At 34.2% G+C, this 23,790-nt stretch overlaps 1 protein-coding gene across 1 annotated transcript in view; it reads left to right on the top strand.

The window, feature by feature from the left end:
* DNAH8 (dynein axonemal heavy chain 8) overlaps positions 1-23,790 on the top strand; it is a 114,255-nt gene that overhangs the window by 1,884 nt on the left and 88,581 nt on the right. Inside the window, exons 3-19 of the mRNA XM_074538596.1 lie at positions 1,278-1,362; positions 2,210-2,358; positions 3,681-3,870; positions 4,230-4,393; positions 5,341-5,517; positions 5,884-5,997; positions 8,425-8,532; positions 10,816-10,917; positions 12,251-12,397; positions 13,328-13,525; positions 14,054-14,130; positions 14,590-14,689; positions 16,865-16,984; positions 17,695-17,830; positions 18,525-18,712; positions 19,614-19,718; positions 23,092-23,211. Coding sequence (XP_074394697.1) covers positions 1,278-1,362; positions 2,210-2,358; positions 3,681-3,870; positions 4,230-4,393; positions 5,341-5,517; positions 5,884-5,997; positions 8,425-8,532; positions 10,816-10,917; positions 12,251-12,397; positions 13,328-13,525; positions 14,054-14,130; positions 14,590-14,689; positions 16,865-16,984; positions 17,695-17,830; positions 18,525-18,712; positions 19,614-19,718; positions 23,092-23,211 — 2,280 coding nt within the window. The remainder of the gene's footprint in view (positions 1-1,277; positions 1,363-2,209; positions 2,359-3,680; positions 3,871-4,229; positions 4,394-5,340; positions 5,518-5,883; positions 5,998-8,424; positions 8,533-10,815; positions 10,918-12,250; positions 12,398-13,327; positions 13,526-14,053; positions 14,131-14,589; positions 14,690-16,864; positions 16,985-17,694; positions 17,831-18,524; positions 18,713-19,613; positions 19,719-23,091; positions 23,212-23,790) is intronic.

Here is a 23,790-nt window from a genome sequence, read left to right as displayed (position 1 = left end):
TTTGTTTATTGATACTTTTATATAATAAAATCTACTTTGCCTCATTTGTTTGGTTTTTTGTGCTTACTCAACACAGAGGTGTGCTAAGTATTGTCCCTTTTTTATGTTTGTTAAATTATATACTTTTAAATCATTCCAATTTAATGTGAAACTGCTGTTCTGCACCAAGTTTGACTAATCCCAGCACTTGAGAAATTGAGAAATTTTGGGTTCTTGAGGGGTATTTTTGTATTTGGTTTTGGTTTGGGTTTTTCTGTTTGTTTACTTTTGTTTTGTTTGGGTTTGGTTGGGTTGGGGTTTTTTTTGGCTGTCACCAGGACCATCTGAAAAATTGTTGTGGTTGAATATTTTCCTGCTCCCAGTTTTAGTTTATTTATAAACTGTTTAGGCTGTTGGGGCTGTGTCAACATTGTCTCTCACCAAATTGTCATTTAATGAATTTCCATAAACATATGTCTTTGATATCCATGACTTATGTTTTGCCCTTTAAAGTGTTAGCCTCTATATATTTTTACCCAGTGGGTGTGAGAACCACATGGACTTGAAACAGCAGATTGATTCTTTGCAGAATCAGCAGCTGTGGGAGCAGCTCACATCTTACCTTCTGTGTAGAATCATACAGGCCCCAAAGTTACCATTTCTCCTCCTCTTCCTCACAAGCTGGAGTGCTTCTTGTAGTAGTGAACATTTTCCTGCTTTTTGTCACTGTGCTTTCAGCACTTTAACAATTTTCTCTTGCACTGTTTTGGGGGTGGGTCTTTTTAATTTATTTTTCTCTGTTTTAACCTTGTTGTTCACTAATGCTGTTAACAAAAGTGAAATGAACTTCTAAAGCTGGCTTGCTTTTTCTTTTATTTTCATGCAATGTTGTCTTCTCACAAGAGTGGCTTCAAGTTCTGTCAATCTGGTTGTCACTCATTTTCCCATCATTGTTCTGATTCAGCTTTAATATTTGTTTATTTGGGGAGGAAAAAAACATGCTCATAAGAAATATACCACAACTAGAAGTGTATCCTTTGTCCCTGAACAGGTGATGCATCTCCACACATGCTTGCTAAACTTCTGACCTTTTTTTTTTTGATGAGGAGGAAGCCACTACCATGGCTGAGTCCCTCAGTTGGACACTTCCTATATTCTCACAATATTTGGGGATAAACATTTGAGTATAAACAGTGCCAACAAAACTTTAAACAGTAGCATGGTCACATTATTTTTGCACATCTCTAAGGCACATAAAAATATTTTGACTAACACGTGTTCACTCTTTGTTTTAACAGTTCGATGCCTTTGATTCCTTTTTTGCCAAGGGAGGAAAAAAATCATTGAAAATTTTTTATCAAGAAGGAGATCCACGAGGAATAGGTAAATGTTTAGCAATAGTAATAGTATGTAATAGATGTAACAGTGCATTCTATTGTTCATTTTGTTTGAGGTTTCTCAGAATAAAATCTGCTTTTGCTTGTTCAGAATTTTGCAAGCTTTTGCTCTGAGGACTGAAAATTCATATTTTAAATGCTTGCTTCAAGTCAAATTGTTTAGGAAAAACAAATCTCAATTTTGGCCATTCCTGGAAGAAAGACTATGAAGTGTTATCCTGAAGTACTGAATTGGTTGTGACTTTTTTCATACATGAGTTTTGCCTGCAGCTCATTAGAAAGCACTTTCATAAAACCTGTCTCTGAAATTTCATTTATTATAAATATTTGAAATTTTTCACGTTACACGTGTGTGGTAGAGAATTAGAATGTAATGTCTGAAATCCCTAATGATTCACTAATTACTGCAAATAATGTTCTGTTACTTATTTATATTGAGCTATCAAATTGCATAGGAATATATCCACAAAGGACCTGAGGCCATCTTGAAATCACTCTTTTCTCACTTAGACCTGACATCTTTTTTGGTAGGATAAATAGAAATACAGTACCTTAGTCACCAGAAATTGGTTCAGAACTATGGGCCTGAGCAAATTCCCTTTTCAGTGCAGTATACTGCACCCAAATAGGTTTGTAAGAGACACGTTATATGTTTGGTGTAGTTTTCTAATAGTGTGATTAATTACAGTTAGAAATTATACTGGTTTTTGTTCCCTGACAAAAGAAGAAAATAAATTATTTATATATTCAATTTTATTTCCTTACATTGATTTTAAGCATTTTATAATACCCTCATTTTTAAAAAGAGTCATACGTATGAAATTCCTTTTCAGAGTGTGGTCGGGTAATTCCAGATGTTGAAAAAGGACGTAAAATGTTTCAATTTTATTTGGAGAGGACACCAGACAAAATCCTAGGACTATGCTTATATTTCGTTCGCTATAAGAATGACACATCCATAAGTGATAAAACTATACACGAGGTACTCTCTCATTTTTTAAAAATCTAAAAGCTTTAAAAGCAGTTATTTTTTGTTTCATTATTTTTTTCACAGTTGTCACATAACTAAAGTTACTGGTAACTTTTTTGCTCTCCATTTTGGGTAAACAAAAAATTGCTGAATTGCTTCAGCCAATACTTGTGAATTTAGTGTCTTACAGGATTCTTGTTAAAGAAATATGTATTAATTTCTCATTCTTCTTGGTAGCGGTCAAAGCTGCTAAGTATATTTTCATTGTGATCAAAATTCCTAAGCTACAAAGAAACACTGAGAAGACTTTATTGCAAGTACCAGGAGACAAAAAGATTATCTGTACCTTTTTATGTGTTTTGATAAATAAAATACAAAACAAACATTTATCCTGTATAAATTATGTGGCATGAGATTTTCTTTTTTACAAGACTAATTGTCATATAAGTGTGGGCTTAATTATTGTTCATAGGTACATGTCTTAGTATTTGGGCAGTGCTTAAGGGACTGTAAATTGATAACAAATAGTTTCACATATGTACCTTGTAATTAGTATTATTTCAAATTCTTCAGACAGAAAATCCATTATTAGTTTATATTCTTTATATTTCATATTAAAATATTCCATTCCTTTTGAGACCCAAGAAGGTGAAGGAGAAAAAACACTATAATAAGTAAGATACAAGTTCTGTCTTTATCAAGGGCCTCAGTATTGGTCATAAATATCACTTTTCCATCAAATATCTTCCCAAATAATTCCAAATGCTGAAGGGATAAGGAAAGGAAATGTATGTTCTAGGAAGTTTGTTACATGATGTATGTTAATACTTGCTTATTTTAAGGACATTTTAAATACTGGAATATTAGAAATAGTCTCACCTTGTAAAGCTTTGTTTTGGAGAGTAGGTAAAAATTTAACTTGATTCAAGATAATATATATTTAGTCAGACAATTGCTTCTAATATAATTTCAGATAAGGACATTCAGAGAATTTTTTGCTACTTGCAATTCATTAATTAGTATCTAATTGTGGGTGAGGGCATTTTTCTACCATTTCAAAATTTCCACACTCTATGTGATAGATAAATAACTGATGTAACAAAAGCATAACTAGACAGCTTTTTAAAACTGTATTAAATAATTATTCACTTCCCTTTTTTATTGAAAGTACTATTTTACAGGCACGATGTAGGTGTGTAATATAATGATTTTCTCTCCTTAAATAAAAGTTTTGTTTCGCATATTGGAGTGCTTTTATAAAAATACATAGAATTTATAATACTGTTTCTAGTGTAAGTTACTGCTTTGATAACAATAATATTTTTACGCTGCAGGAAGTTTCCTTTGGTGTTTTGGATGCCACTGATGGACTCCTACCTGGTATTAAAGATTTACTAGAAAAGGTTTTTCTCCCTGCTATCCTTGAAACAAGTAATTGGGGTGATTTAGGTCAGTCCAAAGAGGATACAAAGGACAAGCAGAAGTTTGTGGAAACAATTAAGAAATACATTTCATTTATAGGAGGTAAGCATTGCCTTTAGGAAACAAACTAGAGGAATTCTGCTTAAGGATTTCTATTTAAAGACAGTAGTGTATAGATAAGAACTTATTACATTCTGCAAGGAAAAAATAAAATTATCCATTACTTCCATAATATATACATGTGTGGATTATTTTCTTCAGCAAATAGTGACACATTGCTTTTAAGGAATACCACTGCATTTAAAATCGGATATTTCTGCTTTATGTGAGTGCAGATAATTGCTATTATATCAAAATAAGACTGGCTGCAGATGTACATTTTCAAATTTAAATTGCTTTGAATGGTGGAAATTTATTTTAAAGTCTAAATTGGTTTGATATTGTAATTGCCTTTTTCTCAGGTGCTGCAGAATGCATTGAAGGAACAGTTGAGTTGAAAAAAGTAGATCACATTAATTTTTCTGAACTCCAGACCTTTGATAAAATAACTGCAGCTGCTGACAGTCATGACACAGTTACCCAGCTAGAGGAAGTACTTATGATATGGTATAAACAAATTGAACGTGTAAGTTGCTGTTTTAACACATCAATTCAGCATGAATATGGATGAATATTTATAAATTATATGTGAGACTTGCCTGAAGTTTGCCAAAGGCTTCAGCTGCATCTCCACCCAAATGAAGAGAAGCACTCTGCTTCTATGCACAAGGGAAGTTAAGTAGATAGTCCTTATGCCTAGGAATTTACAGTCTAGTGAGAATGCACTAGAGCACTTAATTTGTAAATAGTAAGAAGAGAACAGAGAGTTGCAGGACTAATAACACTGATGAGAACCACATATGTATATAGAGCATATCTAACTGCACATTACCTGTTAAGGTTCTTCTGTCACTTGTGGTGGGAAGTACTTCCCTTAGAAAGATTTTTGAGCAGGCCCAGCAGGGCGTATTTTATCCAGTGTAAGTTTTGCATGGTAAGGTCTCAGTTATCAAAGTCTGAGACTTCCATGAAAAAGAGAGAATCCTTTGTCAAAATATGAATCTGTGTAGGCAGGGACATACTCTACTTATAAGGCATACTATAGTTAATGTATTTAGCTCATAAGAATAAAAATGTTAAAGGCACAAAAAAAGAGATGACTGCACATTTATCAACATACAAATGGATACATTTATGACTGGTATCTAATACTTTTATTAAACTAGCTCTTGAAGTTCTGGACAAGTGAAATTACATTTGGTGCATTTCAATCCTCAGATTCTGGTTAAAGGCTTATCTATGTACACTGATATTCACCCAGGGTATGACACCAATTTGTATTAATTGCCTTAGTTTAAAAATATGATTAAGTGCAATTCAGACTTAGAAAGCTTTTCCAAATGGGAACCATTTTCATGTGTCAGTAACTGCAAGCTTGCTCCTTTCTAAGTTTCTTCAAGAGTATTTTTTCTCTATAATGACTTGTCTATTTCCTGTAGTAGGCATTTGATTTTTTTTTTAATTGGGTTGCAGGTTCTGACTGAGAGCAAACAGCTAAGGAGAGAAGCTAAGGATTCAGGTCCACTGATGGAACTGGAGAACTGGAAATACATGTCTGCTAAATTGAACTTTATTATTGAACAAATCAAAGGACAAAACTGTAAAGCTGTTATCAATGTTCTGAAAGTTGCACACTCTAAAATACTAAAGGTAATAATTTTTTTTCTTTTTTATGCTGGTTTTTTTACTATAAAGGTGGTTGTTTGTTAGTTTGTTTGTTTGTTTTTATTTCATCTAAGAGACATTTGCCAAGGAGAATTAGAAGAGGAAAATTTAGATGTGTTGCTGGTGTACTGAATGTATCAAGACAAAGAACAAGACATTTCAGGAATGCAGCCAAAAATGAACATAAAATACATCATATGTGTAATAAATACAATAAGTTAACTTTTATTGCCTGCTTTGGCACTGCCTCTTAAAAATTCATTTACCAAAGTTTACTTCTGGCAAGTGAGTGCAAGTTAAAGAAATAGTTCACAATGTATGAAGTTTTTCACAGTACTCTTTTCCCACTAGTCATGGCAAGAATTAGATGGCAAAATCACAGATGCAGCAAATGAATCAAAGGATAATGTGAGATACCTAAGCACACTTGAAAAAGTTTGTCAGCCCCTTTATACCACTGATGTTGTAAGTATGCCTTTCGCCATTCTTTATGCATAGTTTAGGTATTTACATAAAAATCCCAGAGCAGAATAAAGTTTCCCTTCCTTATATTTACTTAAAAGCATTTTTTTCTAATTTACTACTAGCAATTTAGCAATTTTTACTATTTTTAAAATTTTTTTCTAAAAGCGTGTCAAGCTAAATGTTGAAGCATTATTATATATTTCATCAAATATAGTATTTTGAAGTATGTAGTTGGTAAATATGAAATATGTATTTTGTAAATAAATACAATTTTCTAATAAGTCAGTCCTGCTGCTGGTATTATTTTTTAAAGCAATTAAACCAGCTACATATTTTATAATATGAAATTCTCCAAATACGTCCTCCCCCAAAAATGCCATATGTGTCTATGATCACATAACTGAAACCAAAGTACTAAAATTTCAGTTATATAGAAAATAATGAAACCTTATAAGGCCCTAAATAGACAAAACACTTTTTTAATATGGAATACAATATTATTTGCTTCTATTTGCAGAAGTACCTGCCAGTTGGAATTTAGACAATTGGTTGTCTGGGTACACCCTTCAGTGGTAGTTCAAGATATTAGTTATTTGGTATAATAACTATGAATTATTATAACAGGTGTATTGCAGAACTGAATGTAAGGAGTTAATACCTTAGAAAAATAGTGCTCATTCTCCTTTGGTTTTGAGTCCTTCATGTTTTGGTCCTATATGCCTCCAGCTCTCTGTCAGGAAGTGCTGCATTTCTTTTGAATCTCTGGCAGCTTAGGATCCTACTACAAAGGGGTAACGGAGGGCAAGCAAAAGCGGTTTGATGTGGCATAGAGCGGAATAGTGTAGGAGGCAAGTATGATAAGCAGTGTCACTAAGCTGTTTATCTTCAGCTCTTCAAGGTATCACTAGAGGGTGCCAGGTACCAGGCTATAATGATGAACTACTTCATAGGTGTCATGAAGATAAAATTATTTGTATTGTAAACAAAGACAGACATTAGTGCGTGCAAACCTGTTGAAAAGTTCATAATTTTACCAATACAAGATAGTCAATTAGAGTTCTTTGTTTAATCTGGAACAGTTTTGATTTATGTGATTTTCTGTTTAATCATGTTCCTGAGATCAAGTTAATTTAGGTAGGATTTTCTATGATGTTCAGCTTAAAAGCAGTAATTTCCAAGCTTAATATATCCTGTTTTAAACAGATCTTCATTTTGTGCAGTTGTATTTAGTATCGGGTATAGACAACTCTTTTATATATTAGCGAATAAGGAATGGAGTAAGGAATACATGTTGATTTATGATGATATTTGGTGTGTGCATAAAATATGGCATTTAGTGTATGCAGTATCACACAGTGAACATTTGTGCTGAAGTAGGTTAATATATGAAAATTCAGACTGAGCATTTAACTTAAAGCTTTGAATCAGTGAAATTTCTACACAGTCCAGTATTCAGGGTTTTATTTTCTGTCAAGGATTGAAAAAGAAAACCTATAGACTCAGAATCTCCTGATTCCATTTCACATGTGGTGTTGGTGATGAACACTATGGACACAGATGGGCTTTTTTATACTATATAGCATTTATTTCACACTCTTGCTAAATGCAAATGCCTTCTATTCACACTATGAGTTTGAGTTTGCAACTCAAATTTAATTACAGGAGCTTGGCTTCTCCACTGAGGAGTGACAGCCAAAATTACTTTCTATATGTTCTGAATTGCAATTTTGACAAGTTCCTGATAATGTTAATGAATTGTCTTTTGTTTTTGTTTAGTTTTGTTTTTCCCCCACCAAAATACTTTGGAAGTGTTTGAGCTACTGAGTATTTGTTATGTCACTGTATGATTTTAACAATGTGAGCATTGATTTCACAAAATATGTGAAAAATTAGGTGTTTGATATGCTTGAAGGAATTAGGCATTTGTTAATGAAACTTACATTGTGACAATTATTTAATGAGTTTTCTGAAGTATCTGAATGAAACATTTTATGTAAAGACTGTTATCACAATGAAAGTACATTAGCACCCTTACCTGAAGGAAAACAAAAGCATCCATCACAGAAAATTGCTGGCAGAAAAATACTTCCTATTGCACCAAACAATGCAACCTTTACACTTTGAATCAGTGTTCAATTTTGTTCATCAAAATAGGATATTAAAATTATTTTATGTTGCAACACCTTTAATCTGATTTCTTAGCCAATGATCAAACTTAGCCATTAATTGTTCTTGTTAGTTGATATTTGAAATCTTATTGAGCATGGTTAGTCTTCTTTAATAAGAAAACTTTTGGTAAGCTGCCATGACATTTTAAAGCCTGATTCGTGTGGTTTAGGGAAATACGTCATTCAGAAGTTATCAATAAAATGGAAATATAGTTGCTAAGAATAGAAAGTAATTTTTTTCTTGAAACTTTGCTTTGAGGTATTAATGACACAGGGAATACCATACTTGATAAAGGCTGTACAAATGATTCACCGTGTTTCAAAATATTACAATACTTCTGAGAGAATTACATCATTACTTATAAAGGTAAGTATATTAAACAAAATAGTAATTACAAAAATTGGGTGACTTTTCAGAAGAAAAAAAATTTTGTTTAAATCAGTAGAGCATTAAAAATGTAAAAAGAGTTTAAAAATGGTAGTAAATAGTGGGGTTCTGTAAGGGAAAGAAAAAGAACTCTGTTGATCACGAGAGAATTAAACTTGGATTACAGATTTCTCTTCTGAAAGGAGCTTTGTTTATTCTTGGTTCATCAGTGTTAATTTTTTTTTTTATTCTTAATTAATCTTCTGATCTGAATTAATCTGATCAGTTGTTTCCTAAGTCACAGAATCTGCAAAGGCTCTTTTTCTCTCAGCCTGGATGACCTAATGGCAGATGGCCATCAATCTGACTAGGCTGTTCCTCCAAAAAGTGAGAAAGATAAAAGGTTCCTGTTTTCTGAAGCAAGTCATACTTGAAAAGTTAATTGAATTTCAGATCATAAACTTTCCCTCCTTAAAGAGAAAATTGAGACTGGCTGTGCATTTATACCAATGTCTTTTGCAGAATCCAGATATCCATTGCATGCAAAGATGGTTTGTACAATGATTTTCTGGCAAAGAAATCCTTCCTAACTAAGCCACACACTTGCAGTAAGCATTCAGGGGAAAGTCACAGTAGACCCTCATTACACACACACATTTTTTGTTTCTTTACACCACAGTGTTCAGCATAAAATTTTGTTGCATTTCAATTTGAACTAGGATATTAAGAAGTATATGCTCTTTTGAATCTCTATCTATTCATTGCGGTGACTGTTTTCTATATATCACATTAGGTATATATTACCTATCCTAAAATGGGTCTTTGTATGTTTGTATATTGACTCTTGCTACTGTCTATTATTTAATGGTTTAAGGGAGTAAGTATTTCATTACAGAGGCTAATAGCAAACTGGTTACATGAAGCTATGCTTGAAATAGCAAGGAAAAAATCTGTATTTTAATCCAGTAGGTTAAGGTCCCTATTTACTGTTTGTTTCCACTTAATGATCATCAGCAGTGACACTGGAGGTCCTATCTCCAACTTCATCAGTAATTTTCTTAAAGTTTGAAGCTGCCTTTGGTATGGCAATTTCCAGTCTTTTTTCAATTAGGAGTACTTAATGCCTGCTTTACAGTAGTCTCATGTCAGTGTTGCCTTTTTCCCAACCCAGAAATGAAACTTGAGATAATTTTAGTAAGGAGGTAATATAAAAGAGGATCTTTAATGAAGGCCTTCAGAGGCAGTTATGGAAAATGTCCATGAAAGCCTACCCCTACAAGGATGAGTACACATTTATAGGTATTAGGAAATTAGCATAATTGATAAAAATCACCAATTAGGAGTACAAGTGGTGCAATTTTCCTCCAGGTCAAGCCCCTTCTCTGGAGCCCCCCCTTCAGCACTAGTTGTGCTTTGTCCATGAGAATGCATCTCAAAGAGTTGTTCTTGGCTTTGGCTCCCAGGTAGAACCAAGATAGCACTGGGGCCTTGTACCTCTCAGGGCTTGAAACTCTGGGATTTGTTTTGTCTTTCTGCTTAGGGAAAGGCCATGGAAAAGTACTGGGAAAACTAGCTACTAACAAATATATGTGCAAAGAATACAGAGAACATATAAAAGAAAAAAGACAAAACCCAAACAACACCATCAGGAGAATTGTTTTGAATTGTTCATATTATTTAATAGACAAAAAAATTTTCTACCTGTAGCTGTTCTCTGTGGTATGTCTTCTGTATCTGCACATACTCCTCTCTCTCCTTCTGTCATGACTTAATTTGGATTTTTGTGGTTGAGAAGTGAAAGAATGGTTGAGAAGTAGAAGAATGGTTGAGAAGCAGAAGAATGTTTTTTCCTTTTTATAGCCACAGGAAATCAAGGTAAAGCCATACTGCTAGGATAAAAAATTCTCGAAGAGCAGTCCTTAAATAAGTGCTGCAAGTGTAAAGACAACAATGTAAGTGAAGAGTAGTTGGAACTCAATAAGTTCTTTTTGTTCTTGAATTTTGATTGATGACATTCTGTGTTTATGTATTGCTGCAATTATAGGACTTACAAATATGTCCTGGGACTTACATATACTTCTGGGGGTGTTCTCAGAGTTTTTATAGGGTGTTTGTTGTATATATTGCATATATTTTTTAGCCACTTTCCTCAAGTGAAATTTATTCCAAATTGGATTGATAGTATTGACATGTATATGAGAATTTTATTAGATTTTCAGAAACAAAAAAATTTACTGTTAAGCTTAAAATTACTGTTAAACTTTTTTCATTTGTCTGTCCTAGGTTACAAACCAAATGGTCACAACATGTAAAGCATACATTACAGATGCTGGCTTGAATCGACTCTGGGATCAGGAGACACCAGTAGTCACTGGAAAAATCAATGTTTGTATTTTGGCATTATATTATTTACATGTCAAACCTCTTGATTATCCGCTGATATTGTAAGGAAGTCCATATCAATATGTATCAAGTGCTTCATACCTCTTGACTTTTTGATTTCATGATGTTTTGAAAGTTTTCCCAAGTTTTCCCATTTACAGCAATGCCCATGGACTCATAGTCCATAGGCATTGCTGTAATTAAATAGCTTCATTTTTATCAGTGTGGTTTGTCACCGATCTTGGAATTGGCATCTTTGCTTTATGTGCAACCAAGGAATTAATATTTCACATTTTTCCATCTTGAGGAAGAGGGGCTATGGAGGAGGGTATAGCTCTGATATGGTGCCATCTTCCTCTATCCTGGAAAATCTGGTGTTTGAATAGACCCCGAGTTTGTTACAGTACTTCCTTTCCATACAAGATTTCCTTGCCACACCATGAAAAGTCAGTGTTAAGATATTCTTCCTCTTCTTCATCTGATGGTGACCTATTAAGAACAAATTAAGCGAATGCAATATGCTGTGGCGAAATATGTGCAGCTGTGGGAATACTGGTTGCCAATGTTTACTTCATTTCCACCTTCTCCTTTTCTGGACCTCAGTTACTGAGTTCCACTCTTCCCCAAGAGGCATAGAATACAGAGGAAGAATCACTTCCCTAGTCCTGCTGACCACACTATTGCTCATAGAGGCCAGGATGCCACTGGCCTTCTTGGCCATGTGAGCACACCACACTGCTGCTCATGTTCGTTCTGCCATCACCCAGTACCCCCAGGTCCCTTTCTGCCTGGCCACTGTCCAGCCACTCTGTCCCCACCCTGTAGTGCTGCAGGGGGTTATTGTGGCCAAATGTGACCATGGGCACAGCACTTGGTCTTGTTAAACACCAGATTTCTGGATTCAGCCTATTTATCCAGCCTGTCTAGATTCCTCTGTAGAGCCTTCCTACTCTCCAGCAGATCTACATGGACACCCACATTTGCAAATTGGCTGATGGTGGACTCAGTCCCCTTATCTAGATCATCAGTGAAGCTATTAAAGACAGGGCCCAACACTGATCCCTGGGGATGCCAGGGTGGCTGCCAACTGGATGCAACACCATTCACCACCACTCTCTGGTTACTGTGCTCTACTGCTGCACGTTCGTTCATATGTTGCGAACACTTTCGTCAGATACTGAAAGAAAACCACTGTGTTTAAGTTGTTGGTACCTCTTGACTGAAACCAGATTAAGTGATAACTAATGACTTTGGAATGTCAATCGGTTTGAGTACTCTAGTCCCTCACTCATAAGCATAGCATAATGAATATGGTTTTCTTTCCTTCACCTTTTAGGACTGCATATATCTGTTGAGAGAATATCAGAAATGCTTCCATGAAGCCAGGCAAGAGACTGCTAAAAATCTAGGGGAAAAGGCATTGGAAGTATCAGAAATGTACATTTTTGGAAAATCTGAAGCTTTTTGTAGGAGATTAGAAAAAGTGAGTATATTGGGTGATGTTGTTATTTGCAAAGAAGAAGCTTCTCTCCAAAGACCAGTTTACAAAGTGCATGCTTGCCGATGTAAATTCTCTTAATCATCCTTTAAAGGAGTCTGTAACTCTCTATTGAGAGAATTTAGGCACTTCCACAGATTAAGTCATCCCAATGATTGATGCTATTACCTCACAATTGCCTTCTCAACTTGCCAATTTTTATCTCTTTTAGTGTGGAGAGAAATAACCTGACCTAGATTCAGATCATTATTTTTAGAGGTTTAAGATTACGTGAAAAGTAACACACTTCTGTTTTGTTTTTTTTTTTTTAATTACTTTAAAAACTCATGTTTACTGCCAAGCAGAATTCTTCAGATGATTCTGCTGCTTGGTGTCATCTTAACGTTTAGCTTGGTAATGCAGTGAAGGGGTTTTAAACTAACATTCTTGAGTGGAAAAGGTAATAGGTGCTTCTTGGTACAGATTAAGGTCAGACAAGGGATAAGATGATAATCATCACAAGGTAGGAATTCTGTGAGTCTTTGATGTACTTTTTTATCACTCAATATACATACTAATCTGTAGGGTTGTGGGTTTTTATTCTTTGATATATCTTTTTTGTCATAAGTCTGCCCTGTTTTAACTCCTTTTCTGTATTATCCTATTGGATCTAGCAGTAAAACATAAAAAACCCCTCTTTATCCTTAAGAAAAACAGTTATTATTTTACTTTGTGTTGCATTGTGGTGACAACTGCTGTTGAAAACTGGATTAACCATGCCTCAAGTATTGAAGATACTTGACTCAGAAACAGCACATTTGTGAATGCAGTAGCCAGAAGAGTGGCTGTTGAATATTTTATTTTGCTCAGGTTTCAGTTTATAGAGGAAATAACAAAGAATTCATTATGAGCATGAATATAACATCTTTATTTCAGATAATGGAAATGATAGCCATAGAACAGAATTTTAATGCACTGACTCAGTGTGCAATTGAAGGTATAGATCTTATGGCAGTAAAATTCAAAAATATCTACCACATTTTTCAAAAGAAACCATATGACACCCTTGATCCACAAGTAACAGAATTTGATGTGGATTTTTTGAAATTCAAGACAGAAGTTGAACGTTTAGAGGTGAGTAATATTTTGACTTATTATAACTTACTTGGGAAAGAATTTGTGGAACTGATTGTCAGTGGGATGTTGGATTGTGAACAGGCTACATTGTTCTTCTAAACAGCATGGAGTTTGTGTTTGTCTGGAGGGAGATTTTTTCCATTCCTTCTCCTTTTTACGGAGGAAGGTGTAAAATATATCAAACAGTGCTTAAGGATGATTTTCATTCAAAAATGACAAAATTGTGATACCTGAGAGAATGATCTATGTGAAAGTCATTTATTAGCCTGAAGAAATGTGGTCAAATTTTAGGCAGAATAAATTTGCAACTAATTTGTTTATTTCATAGAATTGTATGACATTTTAGAGATTATTTGACTGAAAATGGCTATTTAATAATTATATTAAGCATGGCATTATGAAGGCTGCTATTTTGTGCTCTAAGTGTGCTTTAAGTAACAATTTCAAATGCTACTATGTTAAGAAAGTATCATCAAAATACTGTTTTCTGACCTGAAAATCCACACTGAATTGTGTATTCTTTAGACACAGCTACAGAATTTTATGCGCACCTGTTTTCGAAAAATTTTGTCTTCACAGAATTCACTTCAGTTACTTCAAAGGTATTGGCAACTATGTTTTAAAATATTTTAAAGTAACTTGAAATTACTGATTTCCACAATTGAAACAGCCCAGCCAAATTTTAAAACAAACAGCCTAATTGAGAATTTTTAATTACTGATATTCTGAACTACATAATAATGATAAAATATATGTTTTATCTTTCTTATGGGAATCAATATATTATTTTTCTTAATTTCATTAGAATGTTATTATACACAAGAATATACTGAAGGAAAAGCCTAAAACATGCTAAGCAACAACTACCAAAATACCCACCAGAGCAGAAATTTTCAACTTGTTTAAACTTCCTTAAAGAAAAACGTTTTCCAGGTTCAAAATAATTTCCTAGATGTTTGCTTATTTCAGTTTATGTAATGTTCATATACCCTAAGGTAAATTAAAACAGTTATTATTTTAGAAATGTAATTTTGGGTCATTTTTGGCAATTTTTAATACAGGTTTCAAAGTCTGAATATGCCATGCCTAGAAGAAGAAACAGCAAATACAATTAGTTCTATTCTTCAACATTATGTAGCAGAACTTGAAGCTACTAAAAAGGTATTTAATTTCTTTCCACCTTCTTTCCAAAGGTATTTAATTTCTTTCCATGTAAACATCATGTTAAAATAGGAGTAAGCATTTTAATATGAATAATTTTTATTTTTTCTGCCTCTTTCACTAATTTACTCCCAATTCTCAATTTATCCTACTTCTGTTTTCCTGTTACAGGAAAACAGGCCTTAGTGAGTGGGCAGCAGAATATGCACAACTGCTCTTGTAGGCAAATTTGTCCTCACAATTTTACTTTATAATCAAAATATTTTCTGTTATTCCTTCATAAATTAAATTTAAAGAAGCATGTTCTTTGCTGGCTGTGTACATTTCTTGCTTGTCCCTTTTGGATTTTTTTATTAAATGAGGCTTCTGCAGTTAATTTGCATGTATAAGTAGTTATTATCAATTGCTGTGGCTGCATAAAATACATGTAAAATATAGGTGAATTGCATTTATGTTAATTATGAAGTAATTTTTCATGATTTTTGTAGTGCAACCTGACTGAAGTATAATGAGAATTAAGTTCTGGCAACTGCTCATATCACTTGACTGTAAACTATTACTTTGTCCATAAAATAAACATCTGCAACAGAACTAGATGTCTAAACTCCCTTTCTACTAAAGAAAGAAAGAAAGAATTGCTCTAGAGTGAGTTAATCTGATCAATTTTGTACAGTGTCCTGAAGATTTAAATAATTCCCTCCAAATAACCATTTTTCTTCAATGAATATAAAGGGAATCTGGAAAACTGGATTGTTGAAAATGGTTTTTTGAGATGTTTACATTTCGTAAGATCAATGATAGAAGTTTGCACAAGGAGCCAATATCTATAAACTCTGCAGTTATTAGAAAATTTTTCCTCCAGTGACTTAGAACTGTAGCCTAGCAAGGCTGTGCTGAACCACTCTTTACAAAACCACTCTTTCCTTTCCACACCCATACAGTGTATATAACTATCCCTGAACCCCTAAATACTGGCTTAACTAGATGAACAGATTTTTAGCAGCACTGCTTGTTTAAAAATCATGTAGTCCACCCTTAGTTGTATTTTCCCAGACAAAAAAAACGATAGGTACATTTACCGAGAGGGTTTCATCCAGGTAAGTTCCTCTCAAGGTCATTGTGAAGCTGCTTGGATTTCTTTGGTTGGGGCCACCGGAGACAAGGTGGGGCTAAGATGTTCTAGTTAGTGAATTGTTGTGTCATCACAGCCTGAGTTCATGTGCCTAAAGTTGGGTGGCTCCAAATACTCCTTTTTTCTGTCAAAGAACACGTCTTGATTCTGCTGGCTAATTTAAACTATTTATTTGATATTACTAAATTGCCTTTTATCTTTGTCAAGCAAGTTATTTCTAATAAAATGTTGCTCTTACTGCAATGCTGGTTCTAAAGTGATTGAATACTTTGCCATTGCGTATTTCATACAGTACAAATTTAGGCCCTTTTTGGTTTTGTTTTGTCCTAATGCAGCCATTCGCTGAGCAGGAGACGTTCTTTTTTCATTTTGGGCACAGATAAAAACACGGGCTTTGTATCCAAGAGTACCTACGTGCATTTTAGTTAGGAGTTAGTAGAAAAATGCATATCATAGAATGCTAAATTATTGTGATTTGGAAGGGACACACAAGAATCACTAAGTTCAAATCCTGAAATATTATCTAATAGTCAGATATGTGTGTCTGAAGAACAGTGCTGATGTTTCTATTCAGGAAAAAGCTCCCAGTTAACTGTCTAGCTTGGGCCTCTCCTGAGGCCAGTTCCAAGCAAAGGAGGAGAATCCCCCCAAGAGTTCTCCTGACACCACTTCCTTAAACAGCTTGTTTTCACAGCAGATGGCTTCAAAGTCAGGGGTCAGACTTGATCCTGAGTACTGGCTGCTCTGCCCCAGGGTTCACAGTGCCTTTTGCTGCACTCAGGTCTCTGTCATAAGTGAGCACAGCTGAGAAACTGCGTGAGATAATGGAGACAGGAGAGGTACCAGCGCTGAGGAGTGTGCATCTTTGAAGGGTAGCAAGTCAGGGAAGAAATACATTTTTCTGTCCATGAGCTGTTTTGTGACACAATGCAAATTTAATCTGTTTGGGAGGAGGAAGAAATTGTGCTACCAGAGAAAACAGTTTAGCATTTCAATAGATTTTTTTAAAATGCATCTGTTTAATGATATTGTTCTTGCTATAGCTTTACCAAACGCAGAAAGATGACCCTCCTCTTGCTCGAAACATGCCACCTATTGCAGGAAAGATACTGTGGGTGAGACAGCTATTCAGAAGGGTAAATGAACCAATCAGCTATTTCCATGTAAGTTGATGTGCGGAAAAATTAGGTGTTTTATGTAAATGTGAACTGTCTTCAGTAGGGTAATCATAAAATTTCTGGTTTTGATTGCATCACTTGTTATATGCTAAGGAACATTTTTCTTTGTATGTTTATACTGCTCTGCAGTAAGCCTTGTGGATCCAAGATGTAGTGTTGGAATAGAACAGACTAGACTATTTCAGTTGAAAATAACTTTGAAGAATTCTTGAAATGTTTGAGTGATTCTCCTACAAAGCATCTAGGGTCTCATGCCAAGTTAACTTCTATGTGAGAGAGGTTTTCACTTTCCTGTTTCCCTCAGATGGGAATAATGATAATCTGAATCTGTTCCAAGGAAAACCGACATAAATGCTGATTAAAAAGGAAAATTTTGCAATAAATTTTCACTTATTCAATTTTGAGTAGAACTGAGTATCCATTTCACTGTGAATTGCAGGTATCTATGACAGTATATTAAGTAATTGCTCTTAGTGATGTTAAATGTTTAGTATTTATCCCTTACAAGTTCTTACTGACTTTATTGCCCTGTAAATTTGAATCATTAATATTTGATACAGTTTTTAACACCTCTGTCAGTATAATTCATAGTATTAACCGACACTATGTATAGACAATACTTAAATTGAGAAAAACCCAAGTGGTATGGATGGTTTTGGATATAGTTTTAATTTGAATGTGCTGTGTTTTAACAGAAACATTCAGATATCTTGGCAAGTCCAGAAGGTAAAGCAGTTGTTCAATCATACAACAAACTTGCATACGTATTGGTGGAGTTCGAGATAGTCTATCATAATGCATGGATGAAGGAAATGTCACAATTACAATATCGTAAGTAATTAAATATGTACTTGTTCTTTAAATTTTTGTTGGATAGTAAGTTAACATAAATCAAATCAGATTTTTTTTAAAGCTTCATTTACCCTTAACACGCGCAAGTGAATCATGATCCAATTATCAGACTCGGTAATACAATCTCAGTGCTTTACTGACCTTGATGCTGGGGTTTGATGCAGAGGATTGCAGATTTGGTACACTATTTGACTGTACAGATGACTGTAAACATTAGTGACACAAATTTTGGTATTTAAATTCTCTATGTGTACTATGTAATAATTCTTTCTGGATTTTTCTTTTTCCAGTATAATAATTCATAAAGTTGTATTGCTCCAGTCCCTCTAAGGATAAATGTATTGTTATTAAACACCTAGAAATGTTTGATAGTCAAGCATTGTGTTTCCTGGTACTTAGAGAACTAATTTCATGATTTTTTAACTTGGGCTGAGAAAAATTATGACACAAATAAGACTGGATCTCAGGCTTGTTTAGATTATGAAGAGAAAGGCAGAAAGTTAATATGATGGGTTGTGTATTTTCTTTAACTGAAAACAATATGAAGCTATTTCACAAGTAACTCTACATACTTAATCACTATATTTTAACATTAGAAATAAAGATTTCATAATAATTTATAGAATTTAAATAATTGTTTGCTTTTGAAACTGATACTAGAATGTCTTTACAGTCTTACAATCCACGATATTTGTGCGTCATCCTACAACTGAGAAGCTCCTGGTTAATTTTGATCCCCAGATTCTAGAGATTGTGCGAGAGACAAAATGTATGGTAAAGTTGGGTCTAGAAGTACCCGAGCAAGCATTCAAACTAGCAATAATAGAAGATAAATTGAAGTCAAACAAGTTTAAGTTAGAGGTAAACTTGAAAAGTATTGTGATTGCTGTACAAAAAAATTAAAAAGAGAGTGTGTTTAAACAAGGATTTTTTTCTATAGCTAAAGATTAAAGCTGGGTAAGAGGTAGTTCAAGGTAAATTTGCGGAATATACAGGTGAACATAGAAAATCTAATTTGAAAACCCCCTGTTAAGTCCTGTGTGGGCTGCTAGTTACTTAAATATAAGAATATATACTTCATATATCCAATGGCACACTAAGTATACTTTGGTCATGAAATAATTTAAGCTATAAAAATAGTTTTCACAGTCAGAAAAACAGTAAAATGCAGGGGTTTAGAGTTTTTGGCAATAAACATTGGAGTTAGTCTGGTTTGGAATTGTGAAGAATTTTGAAGAACTTTGCAGGTTACCTGTAAGAGAAGTTACATTTGTTATATCTATTGTAGTCTCTGCTATGGTGTTATTTCAAGAGCCTGTATCTTGGGGAGCCTGTATCTTGTGCATCATACAAGACTTCTCTGTGTGTGTGTGCCTATGGCATAAGAGAAGAGGATATTTTAAAACTGACTTAAGCATCTAAAGAATATGATATGCAATATTAAGAGGATATTGCAAAGATTAAGCTGTCTCCAGTTCTAGAGAAAGGTCGTTCTTTTTCTGGCTTTGTGCCTTAAGAAAGTGCTGCAAAAAGGTGGCTTTTATTTCTCCTTCTACAGCATAATACAAATTCATTACATCCCAGAAATGATGTTCTTAGGTATGTAATGTCTGTGTAAAATTCTACATTTGTTTTCAAATACAGCATTGTGCAGCTTTCAATATAGTTTTTCAGATGATTTGATTGTATGACAAATTGTTTTCTTGAGTAAAGAAATGCTTTAAATATTCTGTTTGATGCTATCCTTTCTAACAATCTACAGGGTATTATTGAATCTTATGAAGAATTGTGTCAAGGAACACGAAGTGTGTTTGTAAATCTGTTCGCACCAAAAATGCAAACGGTTAGTATTGCTGCATGCATTTCAGTATACCTCATAAGATCTTAAAATACCTTAATAATAATTTATAATTCTGAAATATTTAGATGGATCTGCATGTTGCAAGCTTAATGGATTTTTCTGAGACCTTTAAGACTAAAATTCTGGTTTTTTGATCCTTCATACAGTTCTCAAATAATGTGCTTTACAGTCAAATCATCTTAGTGCCTGTGAGATAGAAGACCAGTAGAACAAAAAATATGGTCTTTGAAGTCTATCTATCTCCACAAATCTCTGGCTTTAACATGGAAATTTGCTCAGAAGGAATTATTAACTTTTTTAATTGAGTCTCTTCAGTGGTGTAGAATGCTACACTAGGATGTTTTATGCTATACTAAAAGTACAGTTTTATTGGAGATGCAGGATGTCTATCCCACAAGCCATTATGTTTTGCCAGACATTTACAAGTGTATGTATGTGAATGTTTTAAGTAACCCTCCCCATTTTGTTTGTAAGAGTCATACTGAAAGGTTGCAGAGTTTGTGTAAGTTTGTATAACTACAAAGTTGGACAGAAGTTTGAGAAACTTAAGACCTGAGGCTATAGTATGCACTACCCTCCCCTTCCTTTCTATTGCATAAATTTCTTTCACCTTTTTTATTGGAAACTTGTAACCTCCCTTACACACCACTCTGTTTTATAAGCAATGTTAGTAAATATAATAATAGAACTTGTTTTAATTGTTTTCTCTTGTTTTGTTTTTTTTTTTTTTTTTTAATCTATTAAATTATATCTTTATGCTTAGATGGAAGCTGTGTTGAGGCAAGGACTTACCATGTTGACTTGGTCATCTGTCACACTGGAAACTTTCTTTAAAGAAGCTGATCAAATTCAGCATATATATAGACAGCTTTTGAGAAGGGTAAACATTTGCTCACTATATAAATAAGACCAATACCTTACAGAAATTATTTCTAGGATCCTATTTTGTCATATTCAAACATAATCTGTACTTATTTTTGTACCATACCTAGAAATTTTATTGCTTTTTAAATTAGGTTGCTTTTCTTGGAGTAGGGATACACTCAATGATTCTCTCCTATTATTGCCATCATATATTTGATTTTTCCTTCTGCCCTTAAAATAGATTCCATTTCCACTTGTTGTCTTAAAATTCTGTGGCTTTCACTCTGATTTTCAGAGTCAATACCTGTCTTTGAGTGCTTGTCCATGACTGCAGCTGCATAAAAGACACTTCCATGTAAAAACTGTTGAGTGGAGAACTTTGGAGCATTAATTCTATCCGTAGCAGGCATGTTGTGAAACTCTTTGTGCAGCCCATAAAATAATGAATGAGATTATGCTCTTTTCTCACAGTTCTCTGAATGCTGCTCTGTGCTCTTTTACTCTCTTGGTATTCATCACATAATTTCTGAATTTATTTGATTCCATATTTAATATCTACATAAGTAATCTGGATGATGGCATAAAGTATACCCTGACAAAGTTTGCTGATGACACCAAGCTAAATGGGAAAGTAGAAAGACACTCGACAGGAAGACCTGAATAGGCATGAAGACCAGACTAGTAAGAACCTTACAAAGTCCAACAAGGACAAATTAAGGTCTTTCACCTGGCCAAACATCATCCAGGAGTGCAGCATAGGCTGAGATCTACCTGACCTGAGCATCCTTGTGGATAACAAGTTCAGTGTGAGTGAGCAGTGTGCTGCTCCAGCAAAGAAATTCAGCAGGATGTTGGGTTGCATTAATAAGCAGTGGTAACAAATCACCATCTTCCTCTACTTGGTGCTGGTGAGGCCAAACCTGGAAATGTATTCAGTTTTGGTCCCTGCTATACAGAAGACATTTGGAGTGCGTTCAGAGGAGGGCCACAACAATGATCAGAGGACTGGGAAGCCTGATGAATGATGAAAAGTTGAGAGAAATGTTTTTTTTCAACCTTGAGTAAAGAAGGCTTAGGGGAGACCTTATCATCATGGTGTAATATTTGAAGATTGGCTGCAAAGAAGATTGGCTGCAAAGGAGACTCTCTTTTTACAATAATTTATGTGGAAAAGATGGGGAGTAATGGGTATAAGTTACTTGTGGAGAATTATCAATATGACAGAAGAGGAAAATTTTTTGCAGTGAGAAGAGTCAGCCACTGAAATAATCTCCCACTGAAAGTGGTGCATTCCCCAGTGCCAGACAATTTTGAGGCACATCTGGACAGGGTGCTGGGCTATCTTGTCTAGGCTGTGCTTTTGCCAAGAAAAGTTGGACCACATGATCCTTGAAGTCTTCTTTCAATTTGGTATACTATGATTCTATGATTTACCATGCTTGAGGACCAGTAGTGGCTTGGTTTTTCTCAAGACTTTAACTTGACAGTCAGATTGCCCTGGCTTGATGATTAAACTGTGTGACTATTATCTTTTCTATGAATATTGTAAATTTTGTTTCCTTTGTGGTAGGAGATTGTTAGTCACTAGTCAGTGTATCTAGTTCTTTTTATGTATGGTAGAAAATCATAATTATGAGCAATGCCCTGTTTGCCACTGAAACCCAAAGCTGGAAAAATATTGTCTTTGTCAGAAATGAACAGTTTTGTAAGCCTGAGTATATCTAAAATAACCATGTCTTTATGTAAATTTAGGTTGTATGTGGCTTTTTTTACTTCCCCCTCTCATATCAATTAAAAAAATTAACCTTGGTTAGACTCTTGATTTCTACGAATGGGGTATTATTGTCAAACAGGAAAAAAAGTGATGTGCAATGGAAGCATGAGGTATATTGTGAAAAACAAGATGGAATATCATAAACGCAGAGTACTTCAGATAAAAGACTAAAAGATGGACAGAAGTCACTTTTACTTGGATTCTTCCAAGGCGAAAACCAATTCAGTGTAGTTAACTGTATACTGATAATGCTGCAATTTAGGATCAAAACCCCAGCAAAAAAGGTGTTGACTAAAAGAAGGAGAAGGACTGAAGATTAACCCATAAGCAATTTATAGTAGACCCCCCCCCCACTTGCCTTGCTGCTAAACTTGTGGTCAGTAAGATCATGAACAAGTATCCAATTATATTGATGTAGCTTGTTCTATTACTCTGTTTTGTTTAATCTAGAAGCCGTGTACCTTGCATGACAGGAATGATCCAGAGTCTGACTTTTTGTTACTGCCTGTCTGCCTAAAACTGCAGTTAAACCAGCCAGGATTCTTTGGGAGTCTAGTAATTGTAAATAACCCTTAAGTTACCATAACTCTTGTTATTATTCACTTGGAGAATTTTCTACTCTGTAGCATTCTTGCATTTATTTTTCTGCAATACATCTTTTACCTGTTAGAGTGCTCTAAAATGAAATACATTATGCTTTAAAGATAAATGTATGGTATTAATGTGGTTTTGTCTTTTTAGGTAAATATTATAACTGACGTGCGGATTGGTACATTATTAGAAGAAATATCAAGTACTTCTTTAGTTAGCTTGCCAGTAGATGATGCTCTCAAAATTGAGGATCTGTTGACTGACAATGAGGTGTGTGCCACTTTACATCTTTCAACTAGAATTTTAGGGCATGTTAGAAAAAAATGCCTTAGTAAATGAAAATAAAACTATAAAATTCTCTATGTGGAAATACAGAACTTTATTTGTAATTAAATTATTTTAGTTAAAATATTTTGTATGAAGATATATTGATTCTTTGGTATTTGAGATACTTAAGCTGTAGTATGTCATAGACAATCTTGTTTAAGTGCTTTGTATTTAGATTAGATTTCTTGTGTATGAAGGACCTCAGAGATATACAGCCCTTCTTCCCCCCTGATTTTCCAAACTGTTGTTTTTAAGGAGAAGGCAAAAAATACTTTCCAACTAGTATATTTGAAAATGTAAAAGTTTTCTTAATACAAAATAGGCTAAAAATGTATTCACTATTAAATCAGTGCAAGTAAATAAAATTATTAAGGACAGTTGAAACAGTGTTTGGGTAATTTCAGATTGAGAATGTGACCTTTCTTCAACATTCAGTATTTTTTTAAGCACCTAAAAGTACCATTGCATTTTAAAACCTGGGTTTTTTTAGGCATTAAAAATATAATGATAATATAGCAGAAG

The sequence above is a fragment of the Zonotrichia albicollis genome, chromosome 3, assembly GCF_047830755.1.
Source record: "Zonotrichia albicollis isolate bZonAlb1 chromosome 3, bZonAlb1.hap1, whole genome shotgun sequence".
Taxonomy (NCBI): domain Eukaryota; kingdom Metazoa; phylum Chordata; class Aves; order Passeriformes; family Passerellidae; genus Zonotrichia; species Zonotrichia albicollis.
This window is presented reverse-complemented; position numbering and strand designations above follow the sequence as displayed.